Source organism: Primulina tabacum, chromosome 12, assembly GCF_025594145.1.
Source record: "Primulina tabacum isolate GXHZ01 chromosome 12, ASM2559414v2, whole genome shotgun sequence".
Classification (NCBI taxonomy): Eukaryota; Viridiplantae; Streptophyta; class Magnoliopsida; order Lamiales; family Gesneriaceae; genus Primulina; species Primulina tabacum.
Genome location: NC_134561.1, coordinates 39,310,170 through 39,331,487, shown reverse-complemented (window position 1 = coordinate 39,331,487; position 21,318 = coordinate 39,310,170). Strand labels below are relative to the sequence as shown.

At 36.3% G+C, this 21,318-nt stretch overlaps 2 protein-coding genes across 2 annotated transcripts; one reads left to right on the top strand and one right to left on the bottom strand.

The window, feature by feature from the left end:
* The first annotated feature begins 12,184 nt into the window (after window positions 1–12,184).
* On the top strand, window positions 12,185–13,956 carry LOC142520786 (transcription factor MYB1-like). Its single transcript, XM_075623909.1, has 3 exons — window positions 12,185–12,741; window positions 12,816–12,945; window positions 13,027–13,956. Exons 1-3 carry the CDS (start codon window positions 12,609–12,611, stop codon window positions 13,598–13,600), a joined length of 837 nt encoding a protein of 278 aa, XP_075480024.1. The 5' UTR covers window positions 12,185–12,608; the 3' UTR covers window positions 13,601–13,956.
* A 1,592-nt stretch (window positions 13,957–15,548) lies between these two features.
* On the bottom strand, window positions 15,549–19,573 carry LOC142520447 (uncharacterized). Its single transcript, XM_075623421.1, has 4 exons — window positions 18,151–19,573; window positions 16,364–17,344; window positions 15,747–16,312; window positions 15,549–15,641 (listed from the first exon to the last, which is right to left on the bottom strand). The coding sequence occupies exons 1-4, from the start codon at window positions 19,571–19,573 to the stop codon at window positions 15,549–15,551; spliced, it is 3,063 nt and encodes a 1,020-aa protein (XP_075479536.1).
* Between the last annotated feature and the right edge of the window lie 1,745 nt (window positions 19,574–21,318).

Here is a 21,318-nt window from a genome sequence, read left to right as displayed (position 1 = left end):
TGACATCCTACTTATTGGGAATAATGTAGGGGTGATGACATCTGCTAAAAATTGGTTGTCTCAACAGTTTGACATGAAAGACTTGGGAGAAGAAAGTTATGTTCTAGGTATCCAAATCCTTCGGGATAGGAAGAACAAACGGATTGCTTTATCTCAATCTTCATATATTGATAAACTATTGGTGAGGTATGCAATGCAAAATTCCAAGAAAGGTCAAACACCTTTTAGACATGGAATTCACTTGTCAAAGGACCACAATCACAAGAATCCAAGTGAAGTGGAATACATGAAAAGAGTTCCCTATGCTTCGGTTGTAGGAAGTCTTATGTATGCTATGCTATGCATTCGACCAGATATTTGTTATGCTGTTGGGATTGTTAGTAGATATCAGTCAAACCCAGGACCAGAGCACTGGATTGCTGTAAAGCATATTCTCAAGTATCTTTGCAGAACTAGAGGGTATATGTTGGTTTATTCGGCTTCAGAGTTGGCACCTGTGGGTTATACTGATTCTGATTTTCAAGCTGATAGAGATTCTCGTAAATCCACATCAGGATCTGTGTTCACATTGGGTGGTGGTGCCGTTGTTTGGAGGAGTATCAAGCAATCATGTACTGCTGATTCCACAATGGAAGCGGAGTATGTAGCGGCTTGTGAAGCAGCAAAAGAAGCCGTTTGGCTGAAAAAGTTTTTGCTAAGCCTTGAGGTTGTTCCTGCTGCATCAAATGCCATTACTTTATACTGTGATAACAGTGGTGCAGTGGCAAATGCAAAAGAACCAAGAAACCATCAGCGTGGAAAACACATTGAACGAAAATATCACTTAATGAGAGATATTGTTCAACGAGGAGACGTGACAGTGTGCAAGATAGCATCTGCTGAAAATCTTGCTGATCCTTTCACCAAAAGCTTACCTGCTAGAGCTTTTGAGGAACATATTCGAAATATGGGTGTACTAGACATGACTCATTTACTCTAGGGCAAGTGGGAGGAAATAATGTTTGATAGTATGATGCCCATCGAGTACTTTTATTATATGTTGGTGACATTTTGAAATTAAAATAATGTTCATTTATTTTTTTAAATAAATTTATTTTTGAGCAATGCATATGTCCATTGGATTGTTGTATAATTATAAACTGAGTGTTTAAGTCGTTAAACACAGAAAGATTCAATTTGTAATTCAATCCAAAGTTTTATTGTCCACGATCGGTAAATAAATAAGGACAAATTATTTTGATAAGATCGTCTCAATTTTATTGAAACCTATCTTTGGTTTGGTAATAAAATTAGGGATACATTTTGTTGTATTGGACTGGACCACGTGAGGTTTGAATTTGATTTGACCATACTAATTCAAAATCACTAGATTGTCGTACATAACACCTTAATCCTGAGCGGACAATGAACTTTGATTACTAACTTGAAGTTCTTTGATACATCAATGAGTAAGACCAAACTATTGGTCAATATCTCGATGTTTTGGGAATCAAAGTGAAATAACAAAGAACATATGTTCGTAATATGGAATTTGTCACCTAGTCAATAGGTATGATCATAAACTCACAAGTTCTTCTAGAAGACAGTAAAATCTGAGCTCAGTAATTCAATATTCTTGTTGAATTAATTATGTGATGTGATCACATGGGACTGTCAAAGAGAAGATGAGGGTTGAGAAGCTATAAATATCTAATATGGGTTATATGGTCATGATACCCTGTTTTAGATGTTCTAATTGATCGACAGGGGTGATATGTTGGGTCGATAAATCAGAGGATATAATTATTGATTTTGTGCTTCAGTAATATCAATTAATTTGATAGTGCAATCTTATCCTTTTAGTGGAGTAGAATAAGATTAATAAATTATTTTGATAAATCATGAGTTGATTGGATCAAATTAATTTATTGGAGCTTAATTTAATTGAATCCGACCAGGTCCCTTTTGTGGCTCTAATATAAACTCGGATAAATTATATGAGTTATAATTTATGGTATATGTGGGATAAATTTATCTGGACTATTATATTTCATGGAAGATTGAGATATCAAATCTTCTAGATATGGTATAATATATTCTGTCCATTTAAATTTATATTTTAAAAGATATTGTTATTATCTTTTTGTTACAAGATATCACAAATATTTTATATATATATGTGATATTGTAACTTGTGACCACACACAATCCAATATTTTATATATATATGTGATATTGTAACTTGTGACCACACACAATCCTACGTTAAGAGTTTGAGAGAACACCGGAGAAGGCTTGGAGGTTTGGAGCGTAGATCTAGTGCAGAAAAAGATCGGTAACACGCTTCAAAGGTAATCTCTATTTTCTGTGTGTTGTAATTAATTAATTCGTGTTAAATACGTAGAACAATCGATCCTGTGAAGAGGAGTTGATCGAAATCACAAGAAATTAATTTTTGTGATCCGATCTCCTCGATCTTGGCTAACATATGGTATCAGAGCCACGGGTTTTGATATTGTTTTGCGTATTTCGAATTAATTAATTATTTATGCATGTTTTAGTTTAAAGCGGTGTTAGATTTATGTGATTGTGGTTTGAATGGATTGATTTAAATTTTGAACAGTTTATGGCCTTAGTTTTTGGTGAAATTGTATTTCGTATTTTCGAGTCTGTAACCAAGGGGGTGGACTACGACTCCATGTTTCCCCTTGTTATTTTCATGCAATTTTATTTTATTTTTTCGGATTTGGGCCTTTCTGTTTCTGATTAAAAAACTGGAGGGCCGGATGCAATTCAATTAAAACTACAAGGACTAGACGGAAATTTCGTCCAAAGCATTCCAGGGACCAGAGTGCATCTTCTTCAAATCGTCAGGGACCTGTTTTGCAAATTCCGAAAACCACCATGAAAAAGCATATCTGGATCGCGTAATCGGAAGCACGCGGCCGTGAGGATGAGGAATGAATGCGAAGGTGATTTGCGGTCCTTCTCACGCGTTGTTCTTCACGGTGGAGCGGCGCGGAGAAATGCGAAAAGATTCAAATTTTCGGCGCTGGATCTGGAAAAATCGAGCATCTGTTTTTCCGATTTCGAATTGGATATGGTGTCTCGATGGTTTTTCGGTGACCGGCGCGGTGGAGATCTTCACTTCCGCAAGATTCCGGCGAATCCAGCGGCGGCAGCGGTAGCGGCGGTGGCGGCGATTTTTCTGTAGGATGAGATGCAGAAGACGGGTCGCGGGCTATGGGTCACTGGTTCGGGTCATGGGCTTTCGGGTCGGATCCGGAAAATTATTCATGGGCCAAACCATAATGCTGGATTTATTACTTGGGCTGGAAATTTTTTAAAAAAAATTGAAGTATTGGGCCAATTTGGGTTCAATTAGATTTTTAATTTTTTTTGTGTGTAGGTTGGCCATAAATTTGTTCTTGTTTAATTATTGCTTATATTTGTCATTCATGCATCATGCCATGTAGATTGCATAAACACCGCTTTAGGTACTATATTGTCATGCATAAAATTTTATTTATTCTATTTTTAGAGAATAAATATTTTGATTAATAATTGAACTATTTTAAGAGTTAAAATAGTCATGATTTTATTAATCGGATAAAATCCAAAATTAAATTTAAATATTAAGTGTGAGAGGGTATATTTTAAATAAACCCACGGTCTCCCTTATTAGTCCATTAGTAAGAATTATGTATGCCTCGTGCCAATTTTATTGATCTCCCTATAGGAGGGCTACATTGTTTTGGTTATTTGATTGGACCCATTATTATTTTATAGTAAAATTAATTATGACCACCCTATAGGTGACATAATTAATTTGGTACTTAATAAATAATTAATTTAAGGGTGTACACTTAAGTCAATGATATTTTGAGAATTTCCTATAGAATATTTTAACAATATCTTTTGATGGCCAAAATCAAGCAATACTAAATTAACATTGCATGAGTTGCTAGATATATTGAATTTAGTGGGAGGGTCTCAGCCTAGCTATAAATAACATGTTTTTTCCTAAAGAAAAAATTATGTATTTTGGAGTTTTAGGTAAATTGCTGTGTTGTAGTAGTTTTTGGGATCTACAAATGCATTTCATGCATAACACATAATTTTATTTATTGCATTGCTCATTTAAATTTATTTTAATTTCAGAAAAATGACTGGAAATTCGCTGTCTATGATATTAACCAACAACCAACTAGTCGGGGAAAATTACATTGATTGGAAACATAATTTATTGATTGTCTTAACTGCGGAGAAACACAAGTTTGTGCTCAATGAACCCTGTCCATCGGTGCCTACGAAGGAGTCCACAGTAGCTCAGAAGCAGGTTTATGATAAGTGGATCATTTCTGATGAGATGGCCCGTTGCTACATTTTGGGATCCATCTCAAATGTGCTGCAACAGAAACATCAGAACATGGACACTGCTACAAAAATCATGGATAGCCTCCAAGAAATGTTTGAGCATCAAGGACGTCAGGCACGACAAGCAGCCATTAGAACCATTATGAACATGCGCATGAAAACTGGGACGCCCGTGAGAGATCATATGCTTGCATTGATCGCTCAGTTTAACGTGGCTGAGGTGTTAGGGGCTAAAATCAAATCAGAGACTCAGGTTGACATGACACTTGAGACTCTCCCTGAGATGTTCTCACAGTTTAAGGTTAGCTATAACAAGAATAAGCTAAACATATCCCTGACTGAGCTGATGAAGGAACTCCAAAATGCTGAAAGTGTTCTTAAGACTAAAACTGGTGATGCATTTGTTGTTGCTTCTGCTGGGTCATCTTATTCCAAGCCGAAAGGTAAAAATGGGAATAAAAGGAAAAAGCCCAACAAGAAGGGTCCACAACAAAATGAAAAGAAGGTCAAGGTAGAAGGCAAGCCTAAGGGAAAATGTTTCCACTGTGGAGAAAAGGGTCATTGCAAAAGAAACTGCCAAGGATACCTAGCTTCCAAGAAGCAGGCTAGTGGTGAGTTATCTTTTATTGAGTCTTGTTTAGTGGTTGATTCTACTGATACTTGGATTGTAGATTCTGGAGCCACTAATCATATATGCAATACTTTGCAGGGGTTCCAAGTAACCAGAAGCCTCAATGAAGGGGAACATACTCTAAGAGTTGGCACAGGGGCTGTGGTGTCTGCAAAAGCTGTTGGAATTGCTTATCTTTATTTTTCGAATAATACACATTTGGTTTTAAGACATTGTTATTATGTTCCAGAGATTACTAGAGATTTGATTTCTGTTGCTTTATTGTTTAGACAAGGATATTATGTCCATTTTTCACAAATGGTGGTTGATATTACCTTGAATAAAGCCCTTATTTGCAAGGGACATTTGAATAACGATTTATATGTCTTAAAACATGATGACAGCTCTTTGCATCACATTGAATCCAACAAACAAATTAAATTGTCTCCCAGTAATGAAACTTATTTGTGGCACTTGAGACTTGGTCATATCAACCTTAATAGAATTCAACGGTTGGTAAAGGATGGTCCTTTAAGTAATTTGAAGGTGGAATCCTTGCCTGTATGTGAATCATGTTTGGAAGGTAAGATGACTAAGAGGTCTTTTAAATCTAAAGGACATAGAGCCAATGAAGTTTTGGAATTAGTGCACACTGATGTATGTGGACAAAGTAGTGTACAAGCTAAAGGAGGATTTGAGTATTTTATCACATTCACTGATGATTACTCTAGATACGGTTATGTTTACCTAATGTCCCACAAATCTGAATCTTTTGAAAAGTTCAAGGAATTCAGAAATGAAGTGGAAAAACAATTAGGTAAGAGCATAAAAACACTTCGATCAGACAGAGGTGGCGAGTATCTATCCAATGACTTTAGAACATACTTATCAGATAATGGGATAATATCCCAATTGAGCGCACCAGCTACACCTCAGCAGAATGGTGTCTCTGAAAGGAGAAATAGGACTTTGTTGGACATGGTTAGGTCTATGCTAAGTTTCTCTAAGCTCAGTACATCCTTTTGGGTATATGCTATCCAAACTGCAATATACTTATTGAACATGGTTCCTTCTAAGTCTATCTCTAAAACACCTCTTGAATTGTGGAATGGGCGCGTGCCTAATCTAAGACATATTCGGATATGGGGATGTCATGCTTATGTGCTAAAGAGAAAGATGGATAAAATGGAACCTAGATCAGAATTATACATGTTTGTTGGATATCCTAAGGGAACAAGAGGATATTACTTCTATAGTCCTCAAGACAAGAAGGTATTTGTAAGTACAAATGCAACCTTTTTAGAGGACAAGCACATAGAAGAGAGTGAATCAAAGAGTAAGGTTCTTTTGGAAGAGATTACTGAATCATCTACTCCAGAGATCCGCACTGAACCTACTCAGTTTGAATTCACATTTCTACCACCATTAACCACTGGTTTCGAAACAAATGAAGTGGTAGAAAACATTGGTTCCAATGATCTGTCACCCCATCATATCCAAATGGAGAATGAAGGAAATGATCAAGAAGAGAACTTAAGACAACGACAATCAATTCCAATCAACCAAGAACCTCCACAACTTAGACGTAGTGGGAGGGTCATTCGACCACCTTCTAGATACTTGCTCTATGGAGAATCGTTTGATGCGGTTCCAATTGAACAAGAGGAGGATCCCATCACGTACAAAGAAGCTATGGAGGATGTTGACGCTGACCAATGGAGGAGTGCCATGGAATCAGAAATGAGATCCATGTACACTAACTCCATCTGGGTTCTTGTAGACATTCCTGAAGGGGTGAAACCTATAGGGTGTAAGTGGGTCTACAAGAGGAAGAGAGGAATAGACGGAAAAATGGAAACATTTAAGGCTAGATTGGTAGCCAAAGGTTTTAGCCAAAGAGAAGGAATCGATTACGATGAAACCTTCTCACCCGTGGCTATGATAAAGTCTATTCGGATCCTCTTATCCATTGCAGCTCATTTTGATTATGAGGTGTGGCAAATGGATGTCAAGACAGCATTTCTTAATGGAAATCTTGACGAAACCATTTATATGGTACAACCAGACGGTTTTATTCCCAACGGTCAAGAGCATAAAGTATGCAAACTGAAAAAGTCTATTTATGGACTTAAGCAGGCGTCTAGGTCTTGGAACATCAAATTTGATCAATCTGTGAAAGATTATGGTTTCGATCAAAATCCTGATGAACCTTGTGTCTATAAGAAAATTTTGGATGACAAGGTGATTTTTCTTGTGCTACATGTGGATGACATCCTACTTATTGGGAATAATGTAGGGGTGATGACATCTGCTAAAAATTGGTTGTCTCAACAGTTTGACATGAAAGACTTGGGAGAAGAAAGTTATGTTCTAGGTATCCAAATCCTTCGGGAAAGGAAGAACAAACGGATTGCTTTATCTCAATCTTCATATATTGATAAACTATTGGTGAGGTATGCAATGCAAAATTCCAAGAAAGGTCAAACACCTTTTAGACATGGAATTCACTTGTCAAAGGACCACAATCCCAAGAATCCAAGTGAAGTGGAATACATGAAAAGAGTTCCCTATGCTTCGGCTGTAGGAAGTCTTATGTATGCTATGCTATGCACTCGACCAGATATTTGTTATGCTGTTGGGATTGTTAGTAGATATCAGTCAAACCCAGGACCAGAGCACTGGATTGCTGTAAAGCATATTCTCAAGTATCTTTGCAGAACTAGAGGGTATATGTTGGTTTATTCGGCTTCAGAGTTGGCACCTGTGGGTTATACTGATTCTGATTTTCAAGCTGATAGAGATTCTCGTAAATCCACATCAGGATCTGTGTTCACATTGGGTGGTGGTGCCGTTGTTTGGAGGAGTATTAAGCAATCATGTATTGCTGATTCCACAATGGAAGCGGAGTATGTAGCGGCTTGTGAAGCAGCAAAAGAAGCCGTTTGGCTGAAAAAGTTTTTGCTAAGCCTTGAGGTTGTTCCTGCTGCATCAAATGCCATTACTTTATACTGTGATAACAGTGGTGCAGTGGCAAATGCAAAAGAACCAAGAAACCATCAGCGTGGAAAACACATTGAACGAAAATATCACTTAATGAGAGATATTGTTCAACGAGGAGACGTGACAGTGTGCAAGATAGCATCTGCTGAAAATCTTGCTGATCCTTTCACCAAAAGCTTATCTGCTAGAGCTTTTGAGGAACATATTCGAAATATGGGTGTACTAGACATGACTCATTTACTCTAGGGCAAGTGGGAGAAAATAATGTTTGATAGTATGATGCCCATCGAGTACTTTTATTATATGTTGGTGACATTTTGAAATTAAAATAATGTTCATTTATTTGTTTAAATAAATTTATTTTTGAGCAATGCATATGTCCATTGGATTGTTGTATAATTATAAACTGAGTGTTTAAGTCGTTAAACACAGAAAGATTCAATTTGTAATTCAATCCAAAGTTTTATTGTCCACGATCGGTAAATAAATAAGGACAAATTATTTTGATAAGATCGTCTCAATTTTATTGAAACCTATCTTTGGTTTGGTAATAAAATTAGGGATACATTTTGTTGTATTGGACTGGACCACGTGAGATTTGATTTTGATTTGACCATACTAATTCAAAATCACTAGATTGTCGTACATAACACCTTAATCCTGAGCGGACAATGAACTTTGACTACTAACTTGAAGTTCTTTGATACATCAATGAGTAAGACCAAACTATTGGTCAATATCTCGATGTTTTGGGAATCAAAGTGAAATAACAAAGAACATATGTTCGTAATATGGAATCTGTCACTTAGTCAATAGGTATGATCATAAACTCACAAGTTCTTCTAGAAGACAGTAAAATCTGAGCTCAGTAATTCAATATTCCTGTTGAATTAATTATGTGATGTGATCACATGGGACTGTCAAAGAGAAGATGAGGGTTGAGAAGCTATAAATATCTAATATGGGTTATATGGTCATGATACCCTGTTTTAGATGTTCTAATTGATCGACAGGGGTGATATGTTGGGTCGATAAATCAGAGGATATAATTATTGATTTTGTGCTTCAGTAATGTCAATTAATTTGAGAGTGCAATCTTATCCTTTTAGTGGAGTAGAATAAGATTAATAAATTATTTTGATAAATCATGAGTTGATTGGATCAAATTAATTTATTGGAGCTTAATTTAATTTAATCCGACCAGGTCCCTTTGGTGACTCTAATATAAACTCGGATAAATTATATGAGTTATAATTTATGGTATATGTGGGATAAATTTATCTGGACTATTATATTTCATGGAAGATTGAGATATCAAATCTTCTAGATATGGTATAATATATTCTGTCCATTTAAATTTATATTTTAAAAGATATTGTTATTATCTTTTTGTTACAAGATATCACAAATATTTTATATATATATATGTGATATTGTAACTTGTGACCACACACAATCCTATGTTAAGAGTTTGAGAGAACACCGAAGAAGGCTTGGAGGTTTTGAGCGTAGATCTAGTGCAGAAAAAGATCGGTAACACGCTTCAAAAGTAATCTCTATTTTCTGTATGTTGTAATTAATTAATTCGTGTTAAATACGTAGAACAATCGATCCTGTGAAGAAGAGTTGCTCGAAATCACAAGAAATTAATTTTTGTGATCCGATCTCCTCGATCTTGGCTAACACTAAGCACTGGGGTGAACAAGCTACAAATAATCCCTCTATCTGCATTGATCAAAACTTTTACATTCTGCTGCATTTCCTCTTTTCATTCATTTCGTGCTTGGAAGTTACCCAGAGTTTGTTGTGCTGTACTCTCTCGACTCAAAGTTGATTTACCGTCATCGTAGAGTGCTGTTATACGAGCAACTACGTCTTGCGGATAAGAGATTCTTCCTTGCCTCGGCTTTACTACTTCATGTTGCTGCAACTTATTCAGGTACCAGACATTCAGAACAATAACAATTGATGATATCAACTTTTTCCAGATGAACACGTGTTGGAAATGATGGTTGAGGTGCTTGAAATATTTGGGCTAGCATTGAAGGTTGGTTTATTGATTAATCATTTATTCTGGATTGTTGCTAGCACAAGCCCTTTTACAGGTTTCAAGCTTAGTTCATTAGTCCTTCCATAATCTAAGGACTATTGTTCATCATTATCTTACCACAATTTATGTTCATCAATATCTTACCACAAGATATCATCATGATCAACGCAGAGCACCAAAATAATCTTTTTGGCTGTTCAAATTTATTCTTTTAGTTAGTTTTTTTAAAAAAATTATTCTTTTCAGCTTTCTTTTCTATTTTTTTTCCAGGGGCGGGGGGGATGATTGGTGCTTGTGGAGGAGCTAACCTTATTATGCGTTTCTTATTGCTCTAAATTTTGGTAAATGGTTATGACTGCGTTCGTGTAGTTGATTTGTTATATCGGTCAAACACTTCTTGACCTCTGTTGCTGAAATACGTCATGATTTTACTCACCTTCGAGGTCAAAAGAGTGAAATCAAGAAGGTTGCGTCAATGAATGTGAATGACATGAATACCGATGAAGTGCACAGAGTGTAAAAGTTTTGAAAGTTGTCCGCCTAAAGGGAAGGAACGTAGGCCCTTGCTAACCTGGATGAACGGAGATGGTACCATAAATGTACGTTGTGTTCTTGGTATTGTGATGCAAAATCCAGGGATATTAGAGGTAATTTTCTTTGTAGACGTGACAATACTCTCTTATATACTGGAATTTGAAGCGCCATTACACCTTTCTGCTTGTGCTACGTATTAGCTTAAAAGTTGATTTGGTTCCCAACATAGCAGTCAAACTGCCAGTTCCTAAAATATTGGGAACCTATCCTTTTTTAGGTCATGAGCAATAACTGTGTGTTGGATGATCCTATAAAATTATTCGCACTTGATACCTTTTCCCTAGTTTGTGATTATGCTACACTTCCTTGTTTTTCATGTGAATTTATTCTTCCAAGTTGTCTGATAAAACTCCTTGTGCTCTCACTTGATCTTTTATTGGTTATCGATATCGATGATGCTACGTGGTGTGCAGAATCTTGAAACATTGTTTCTTATTTTTACGTCTTGTTGTCTACAGGAAAGTATCATAAAGCAGATGCATTGTTTGAATCCTCAGGTACATACCCATATTTTGAAGTCAAATGATGAAATTCTTCTAGGTAATCAACTTGTTTCACCCTCGCTAAATTTTGATTTATATTTTTTGAATTCCCAATCACTGTCATTACAATTTTTTTTTTTTGCTCATTATAGTCGGCCAGCTTTCGGTTTCTTAAAGAATATGCACAAGGGGGTTTCGATCTATCTTCTCAATTTTGAACGGACTAAATTGATTTTAGTCAGTCTAGAAAAGGTTTGCAGAAATGAAATTTCTTTTCATTTTTGTTACTGATTAATTTTGAGTTGGAATAAATGCAATGTTGCATCAACAAGTTTTCCCTTGCTATTTCTTAAAGATTCTATTTTTGTTGGGGTAGATTTATGGTGTAGATACTTCATCTACAGAGGTGAACACTCTAATTGTAGGTAATTTGCAAAATTTAATTCGATACTTCATCTACAGAGGTGAACACTCTAATTGTAGGTAATTTGCAAAATTTAATTCGATTCAGAGCTGCAGGAAATTGTTAGAGATAATGATGATGGATAACCACATATTTACATGTGAAATTCGCCGGACATCATCAAATCAGCCCCCCTTCTATCCTTGGCAGCCGCTTGGTGATTTCTTCACAAAATCGAAGAATTCCTTTGCCAATCCGGCTAGCTCCTACCTATTGTGAATCTGTAAGAAGGAAATGCACTACTAGGATTACATCTATAGAGATTGTTCATATGTAACGACTGAAAATTAAATTTTATTGCTTTCTCATAATTTAAAAACGTTGGTTCCACAAAAGAATTCAATATAGCATCTGTTCATTAATATGTGAGTGTTAAAATGCAACATTGAATTCCCTTGAAAATGACCTTTTAATATAAAAAAGTATAGAAATGGTGACATTTCATCTTCTAGGTTTGTTTCTTTCTATATAGTTTATTTTTTTGACTGAATTTAGTTTCATGTATACACGTATGTAAACCTTGTATATGTATATATGATACAGGGGATACTACTGCTAAAATTGATCCAACTTTTTCAGCGGGCCCAATTGGTGCGACTTACCAAACACAGCCTTGGTAGGTTGCAATTTCTCTGTGTTTTTCAGTTGATTTTTCCAAACTCCCCTCTACCAATGTGGGCAAAACCCCAGTCTCCATCTAAGACTTCTAAAGTTTTCCATCTTACTGATTTGATGCACTGACCTATGACTCCATACAATGATTTCCTCTGTTATCTGGTTTATGTGTATTATCGTGTTATTTCTTTTAACATTACGCTACTCAATCAGATCAAATGATGTATAAAAATCGTGTGTGAAACAACTTTATGTATCTAGCATTTCCCAAAATTGCTACATGAAAATGATGTCCAAATGACATTTAGGTCACACCCCACCAGAAAATAACAAGTCCCCACAAGTCTTGAACCTTAAAAGGGACAATTTGTGTTGTCTCATGGCGTAGAAGAAACATTCAAACTTGGAACAAGAACTATCAAGATTTTTAAAATAAGGATGGGGAGAAGTCCTTTTTGTTCCAAAGAAGGCTTAAACAAAGGGGCATGGACTGCCATGGAAGACAAAATTCTCACAGATTATGTTAAGAAACATGGCGAAGGAAAATGGCGAAAGCTACCCAAAAAAGCAGGTAAAAATAAGAATTCATCTTTATCAAATATGATTTTCTTTATAACACACTTAACCATTTTGGTGAAAATTTAGGCCTTAATAGATGCGGAAAAAGTTGTAGGCTTCGTTGGTTGAATTATTTACGACCGGATATCAAGAGAGGACATATAAGTGCAGGTGAAGAGGATCTTATTATCAGACTTCACAAGCTCCTTGGAAACAGGTCATGTTTGCCTCATTTTGTTGTTTCTTATAAATAAGCTTTATTGTGTCATACTCTTAAATGTGCTTTTAATTTATATAGATGGTCTTTAATAGCTGGAAGGCTTCCGGGGCGAACAGACAATGAAATCAAGAATTACTGGAACACGAACATCGCCAAGAAGCAAGCTGTCACTGATCATAAGATGGCAAAACAATCCACCACGAAGAAAGAAAATCCATCAGCAAGCCAACCTCAACTTCCCAACAGCTTAGGGTCACATGTAATTCGTACGAAGGCGAAAAGGGCTTCTGAGGTTTTCATCATAAGGAATCCTTCCCAAAGTATCGAAAATGTTGAATCCACACCTGCGTTTGAACAGTCCCAAATTGAAAATCATAATCACAAGGCAGAAAAGTTGGAATCTGAACAGTTTGGCATGATGGATTTCAAACTGGACGATAAGTTCTTTTCAGATCTATTCAGCACTGAGCTCTTCATATTTTCTGATCAGAAGCTGGATGACGGATTGGGGGAGGATTCGCTCAATAACATGAAGAACAGCACCGGCTATCCTACTACAAATTCGTGCCAAATTCCTGATGAAAAGCATCAGGTTCTTGATATGGGATCAATGATCAATATAGATCCTGCGATGGACTGGTTTCAAGATTGATCCGACTGATTGCGAACAAATGAATTGGTTGAGTTCCATATTGATATGGTTATTCTGCAATTAATGACATGGAGAATGGAAATTTTCTGCAACATTATCTTTGTGAGATTTTCGAGCATAATGGAGCAAGATTTAGAAATTTTTGCCTAATGCTTGTTATCTGTCATCTATGCAATCAAAATTTTTTTAATGGCATTCATTTAATGTAATTCTGCTTATAGGATGAATTTGGTGCGATGAAATTGCTGGAGCATGCCCTTATATAGATTATTTGCTGATTTATGGGGAAGAACCATTGACAGCGTAATTAGATAGTAGTTGGTAAGGATGACGAAGAATTTGTTAAAATTCGTTCTTCTCCGCATTTGGTAAAAATCTTTATTCGCAGCCAACAAAAGAGCCTATTACTTGACTACCAACTCACTTTGTCCGAAAATAAGGGATATAATCATTTTTAAAAAATAAAAAATAAACTCCCCGAGTGTATTTGAAATACAATGCAAAAAGTCATTATTTGAAAATAATAATTGATCAGGGTTAATTAAAAAATAAACAAAAAATACTCTGACACTATTATAAATATATTATTATTATACAAAAGGTCATTATTTGAAAATAATAATTGATCAAGGTTAATTAAAAAATAACCAAAAAAATACTTGACACTATTATAAATATATTATTATTTTAGATATTTATCTTATTTAGTTAGAAAGATTTGTAATCAAAATAAATACGAAAAGATAATATTTGTAAATATTTGAATGTTGTAATATTTCCTTATAAATAGGGTGTTTGTGTTCAATGAAAATTGCACATGAGGATTGACTCATTCTCTCTTTACTTTTATGAATTCTCTCTAATCATCTTTTTTTAATGGTTTATATCACGTCATCGACACGATGCTATAAACAACTAAGGATGAATATATTTCTCGTTCTGTTGATGCTATTGGAATAGCACAACGTATTGTCAACTCAATTTTATGAGATATTTGTTATTGATATATTGATTTCCATGAAATATCATGATGTTGATGGCTCTAAAGTAGCACAACATGATTTATATTGAGAGGAATTCATAATTAAAATATGATATAAGATTAAATATATTGAGAATCTAAATAGATTCATTCTTATAATATAACATATTGAGAATATAAAGAAATTCATGATAAATATATGATGTATGATTTCATATATAGAGAAACTGAAATATTCACGGCTGATATCTAATATTAGATCCATGATCCATATATATTACTGAAAGATATATATCTATGCCAAAATATATCAATATTTATAAAGAACTATTGTTCAAAAGATTAAAAAATTGTTGATATTCATGAATAATATTTATATAAGATCTAAGATTTGACAATATTCTTGAGGAATATTAATTTAATACCCTTTTAGTTTAATGTTTTTTGAGAATCTTATAAATTGATAAATTTATTATAATTTCTTAGATATATCGATACAAGATCTAAAATTGTCAATGTTCTTAAAATATCTAATTAAATATATAAGATCTATCAGAGGATATTGACTCGATATCGATTCAAAATATATATATTTGTTGTTAATGTTCTAGAAGAAGCATGATCTATTATTTGTCACTATTTTTTTGTTAATAGTGACTTGATGCTCAATGATGAATTGCATAGACTATTTAAAAATATATATATGTATGTATGTATGTATGTATGTATGCGAACATTGTGGTAGTTAGACTATTAGAAACAAGAGATACAGTTGGAAAGGAAAGAGAGAAAACTTTCTATTATTATTTTCCTTAAAAACTGAGCTTGAAGATTCACTTACAGTATATATGATAAATTGGGAAGGAAAGCATATCAGAAGAAATGAGAATAAGAAATACTAAAGCGTGGTTCACTTGTGGAAACGTGTTTCTCCATTGTCTTTTATATAATATTCAATATGCCCCCTCAAGATGGAGCATGTATGTTGATGGTTCCCATCTTGGACAGTAGCAGCTTGAACTGAGTTGGCAGCAATGGTTTAGTAAGCAAGTCGGCAAGCTGTAACGCGGAAGACACATGCAGAAGTTTAATAACTTTGGCTTGAAGCTTTTCTTGAACCAAATGATAATCGATCTCAAAATGTTTGGTTCGTTAGTGGAATACCGGATTGGAAGCAATGTGCATTGCAGACTGGTTGTCACAGAAGAGAGTGGCTGGTTCACCTTGTGAAACTTGCAGGTCCTTGAGGAGCGAAATGATCCACACTATCTCACAGGTAACACTAGCCATGGCTCGATATTCCACTTCTGAAGATGATCGAGAGACCGTCTGTTGTTTCTTGAATTTCCAGGATACCAAAGAATCTCCAAGGAACACACAAAAACCGGTAACAGATCTACGAGTGTCAGGACATGCTGCCCAATCGGAATCAGAGAAGGAATTAATTTGGAGGTCATTAGATGAGGAATAGAATAATCCTTGACCAACAGTTCCTTTGACATATCGAAGTACATTGTACACAGCAGCCAGATGTGCTACTCTTGGTTTGGCAACATATTGACTCAATTTGTTAACGGCATATGACAAATCTGGGCGAGTGATTGTGAGATATATGAGTCGACCAATCATTCTTCGAGACTGAGAAGAGTCTTCGAGCAAGGCACTGTCCTCTTGACTCAATTTAGAACCAAATTCCATAAGTGTGTTACGTGGCTTGCACCCAAGCATACCTGAATCAGTGAGGAGTTAAAGAGCATAATGACGCTGAAAAATGGAAATACCCCGAGTGGACCTCGCAACCTCAATGTCAAGAAAGTATTTAAGGTTGCCCAAATCCCTCAGTTTGAACTGTCCATTTAAGAAGACTTTTAAATCGACAGCTTCTTCTTCACTGTTGGTGGCAATGACAATGTCATCAACATATACAAGTAAGGCTAGAAATACGCTGCCCCGAGCTCGAGCAAATAATGAACTATCAGCAAGTGACTGAGTAAAACCAATCTGAAGAAGAGTGGATGAGAATTTTTCGAACCACTGACGCGAGGCTTGCTTAAGGCCATACAATGACTTGTGCAATCTACACACTGGCTGTGATGGTAAAGGCTCCCCCTGTCGTTGATAACCGGGAGGCAACGACATATACACTTCCTCAGGTAGGTCACCATGCAGAAAAGCATTGTTGACATAGAGCTGCAGCAGAGACCATCCACGGGCAGCTGCCACAGCTAGTAAATTTTTGACTGTCACAAGTTTGGCAACGGGAGAAAACGTTTCAAAATAATCAATACCCTCTTGTTGGGTAAACCCTTTGGCAACAAGGCGAGCTTTATATCGTTCGAGTAATCCATGAGCCTTAAACTTGTCCTTGTATACCCATTTACATCCAACGACACTTTTGTGAGGAGGAAGAGAAACAATGGACCATGTGCCATTACGTTCGAGAGCTCTTAATTCTTCATCCATAGCCTGTCTCCATTCCAGCTGGACAACAGCTTGAGCAAATGTTCGGAGTTCAGTGACGGAGGAAATGTTGTGAATAAAAACCTGATGTTGCTGTGACAGCGTGTTTGGAGTGAGGACAGAGGATAATGGGTGAGCAGTGGACGAAGAGAGACCAGTAGAGATGGAGTAACACTGGTAATCACGAAGGTGAGTTGGGGTAGTGAGAGGACGACGTGAACGAGTGGACTCACTGTGAGGAGTAGCAGTTTGAAGGCTTCTTTGAGTGGGTAAAATGTTGTCAGAGAAGAACTCAATATCAACTGGAGTGGAGGAAATGTCTTTGAAAGGAAATGAATGCTCATGGAATATGACATCCCGAGAAATGTAAATTTCATTGGTGTTGAGATTGAGCAATTTTTAACCTTTATATCCAGGAGGATATCCAAGGAAAACCGACCGAATAGCACGAGCAAGAAACTTAGTGCGGGTGTGTGGGAGAGTAGAGCCAAAACAGAGGCAGCCGAAGACTTTTAAGTGGGAATAAACGGGGACCTTGTTATGAAGTAGTTCAAAAGGAGTCTTGTGAGATAGAAGGGGAGAAGGTGTCCGGTTGATGAGATATACAGCAGTGAAGATACAATCACTCCAATATACCAGTGGAAGGTTAGATTGAAACACTAATGACCGGGCCACGTTGAGGATATGTTGATGTTTTCGCTCAACAATAGAATTTTGTTGTGGTCGATCAACACATGAATGATAGGCGACAATGCCTTTGGACTGGAAAAATCAGTATAACGTAATTCAGGAGCATTGTCCGCACGGACAGACTTGATTTGTTTCCCAAATTGGGTAAGGATTAGATTACAAAATGTGGAGAATATATGCAAAACATCAGATTTGTCTTTAAGCATATACACCCAAGTAAACCGAGAGTGATCGTCCACTATTGTAAGAAAAAACTTTTACCCTTCGATAATAATTGGATGAAATGGGCCCCAAATGTCAATATGAACAAGATCGAATATAGATGCACACATAGACTTATTTGATGGAAATGTTAATCTCTTTTGCTTGGAAAAGTGACAAACAGAACATGGGTGTGAGATGTCATTTACAGGTGTACATTGTAGTTCATGTCCTGTTACAGATAATCGAGTAAATGAAGGATGGCCTAGTCTACAATGCCACAATTCAGTCTTATTGAAAGAAACGTTACAGATAGTGGAGGAGTTGTAAGGTTCAAGGAAATAGAGGTCACCGACTCTTCTACCCATCCCAATCGTCTGCTTCATGCTTAAAGCCTGAATTTGACACAAAGATGAAGAAAATGAGACCGAGCACTTCCAACTGGCTGTAATGGAAATAACTGAGAGTAAATTAAAACGGAATTGTGGGACAAAAAGGACATTATGCAACACCAAATGCAGTGATAAGCATACGATTCCAATATGTGAAACAGGTATTGTGAGGCCATTAGGCAATGTGACTGTGGAGCGAAAGCTGGTATAAGAGTGGAAAGAGGACAATGAACAACAAATATGGTGTGTTGCTCCTGTGTCCAATACCCAGCTGCTCTGTGACTGTAAACTAGAATCAAGGGACAAGGAATATATACCATTGAAGCATGAAACTGAAGGCTCATTGTGTTGTGGAGTTGTAATGGATCCAGGATGTGGATGAAGCTGAGAGCTTAAGATTGCAATAAGTTGCTTACATTGCTCTTGAATCAATGAAGGCTCACACGGGCTGGAAACTGAATCATTAGTAAGTCCCCGGGCTTGGTTGGCAGCTGCTTTGCTTGGATATTGCTTGCTCTTGTACTTAGGATGACTAGGTGGATAACCGTGTAACTTATAGCACTTATCTACAGTATGTCCAACCCCATCACAGTGAGAGCATACAAGCTTGTCATACCTGTTTCCTTTGACATTCGAGAAAGACTTAAGAGCAGCAACGTGAGGTGAGCGTGGCACTGGTGTATTCGAATCCATTTGGAAAGAAATGCTCTCTTGTTGTATGGAGCATTGTCTCTCTTCTTGCACAACCAATGAGAAGGTTTTTGAAATGATAGGAATAGGGTCCATCATTAGGATTTGTGCGCGAATTTGAGCATATGACTCATTCAAACCCATTAAAAATTGCATAACACATTCCTGATTCTGAAAATTTACCCAATCCTTTATTGATCCACAATTGCACACAGAAGCTGGTTGAAAGTCCTTCGACTCATCCCAGAGTGTCCTTAGGCAAGTGTAATAAGTAGTTACATCCATCGATCCTTGGTGCAATCCATTCAACAGCTTCTTAATCTGAAAAATCCGCGGTTCATTGCTCTGGTGGAACCTATCGCGCAGATCAATCCATATTTCATAGGCAGTCGGTATGTACATCAAGCTATCAGCTATTTCCTTAGCGACAGAGTTGAGAATCCACGAAATCACCATGGAATTGCAGCGTAGCCAAGCGCTGTACAAGAGATCGTCAAAATGTGGACATTGAATTGAATTATCCACGAAACCGAGCTTATTTTTTGCTGTAAGCGCCATGGACATAGCTCGGTTCCATGTGTTGTAGTTTCCTCCAGAAAGTGGGTGTGAGACAAGAATCAATCCAGGATGATCACCGTTCTGCAAAAAATAAATGGACTGCCGGAATCGTCAACAGTAATGCGATTTCCCGATCCAATCGTTGCATGATTTGGAGCCTGATTTGCTTGATTTCCCTTCGCCATGAGAAGGCGTGTTGTAGAACCCCTTAAATCAGACTACGTATAAGCCATGCATAATTACAATTATTTAAATTAAAGTGATTTTTATGCATGAGGATTTAAATTCTTTTCCTTAAATTTGTTGAGTTATTTTATGCAGTAGTTTAGTTTCATCTTTTCGGATAAATAAGCGAGGCCGGACTGGAGTTGGAGTATTAAGATAAAATTTAATGATAAGAAAATATTCCTAGAATTTATTCAAGATAAAGAATAATTTATTTTTAATGTAAAAGAAAGTTTAAGGATTTATTTAAGTAATTAGAGATAAGTAGTAAATAAGTTATTTTAGGTTCATTAATTAATTAAAAGCCCAATTTAAATTGTGTAACCAATTGGGATAAATTAATCTAGGCATATTTTAATTAAGAAATTCCAACTTAACATGTTAGTAATTTATTTTAAGAATTAGCCATGCATGCAAGATAATTATCATCTTAAATTAATTTATTATTTCACTAAAATACATAATTAGTGTTTAAAACTTTAAGGAGATAAAATTCAATAATTAAGCAATTTTTCCCTCCATTTAATAGCAAGATTTCGGCCACCCCCTTGATGGAATTTAATTAGTTTGACAACTCACTATTTTGATCCATTTCCTTATTCTTTTCTTGGTAGATAATCCCTTCATTTTTATCATCAATAAATCATGATTTAAGCAATATTCTCCCTTGCCTTTGATCACTAGAAATCGGCCACCTCACCTCCTAAATTAACCCTCAATCCCTTAATATCATATCATTTTCCTATCTAACAAACAACTAGGATAGAAGGATTTGATTTGCCATCTAAACTCTCCATTTAATTAGTGAACTTCCCCATTCATTCCTAGCCATTCCCCTCCCCCCTCATTTTCGAAAATTTCAGAGAGAAAACACTAGCAAAAACTGTGAGCCTTCAAGGAAGAACAAGAGAGAAAAGTAGAAAAGAAAAGAGAACTCCGTCTCCGCCGCGCCGCTTTCGTCGTTTTGGTTTGTTCTTTCGAAAAATCAAATTCCAGACATGTATATGTCCTTCTTTTCTCTTCAATCAAGTCATATAATTATTTTAAAACATCATATGTGCATGAATCATGAAGCAAAACCGAAATCATGACAGCAACTTGAACAAAATTCTGCACAGATTTTTCGGCCATCACTTCATGCTTCACGGGTGAATTGTTTTTGTGATTTCAGGGTGTGTCTCGGTTCCAGGAGCTCAAAGCTGCATATAGACACATACTAGGGTGTGTTAAGATCATGTTGGTTCGTTGGTTCCATCCCATGCACGTTAGGAAGAGACGTGATTGCAACTTTCCCCATGGTTGCAATATGTGTCATGATTTTTGGTTGTTTGGATGCCTAAGGTGAGGGTTTGGATTGGGGCTGGCCTATGGCCTATAGCCATTGTTAGAACTCTCCCCTAGCATGCCTAGGACGTGACCAAGTCAGCCTTTCATGGCTTGGTTCATGGTCCCATCGATATTTTTAAACAAACAACACAAGTGTCCCTTCGGTTTTCAAGTTTCCGATTTTGTTGTGTGAG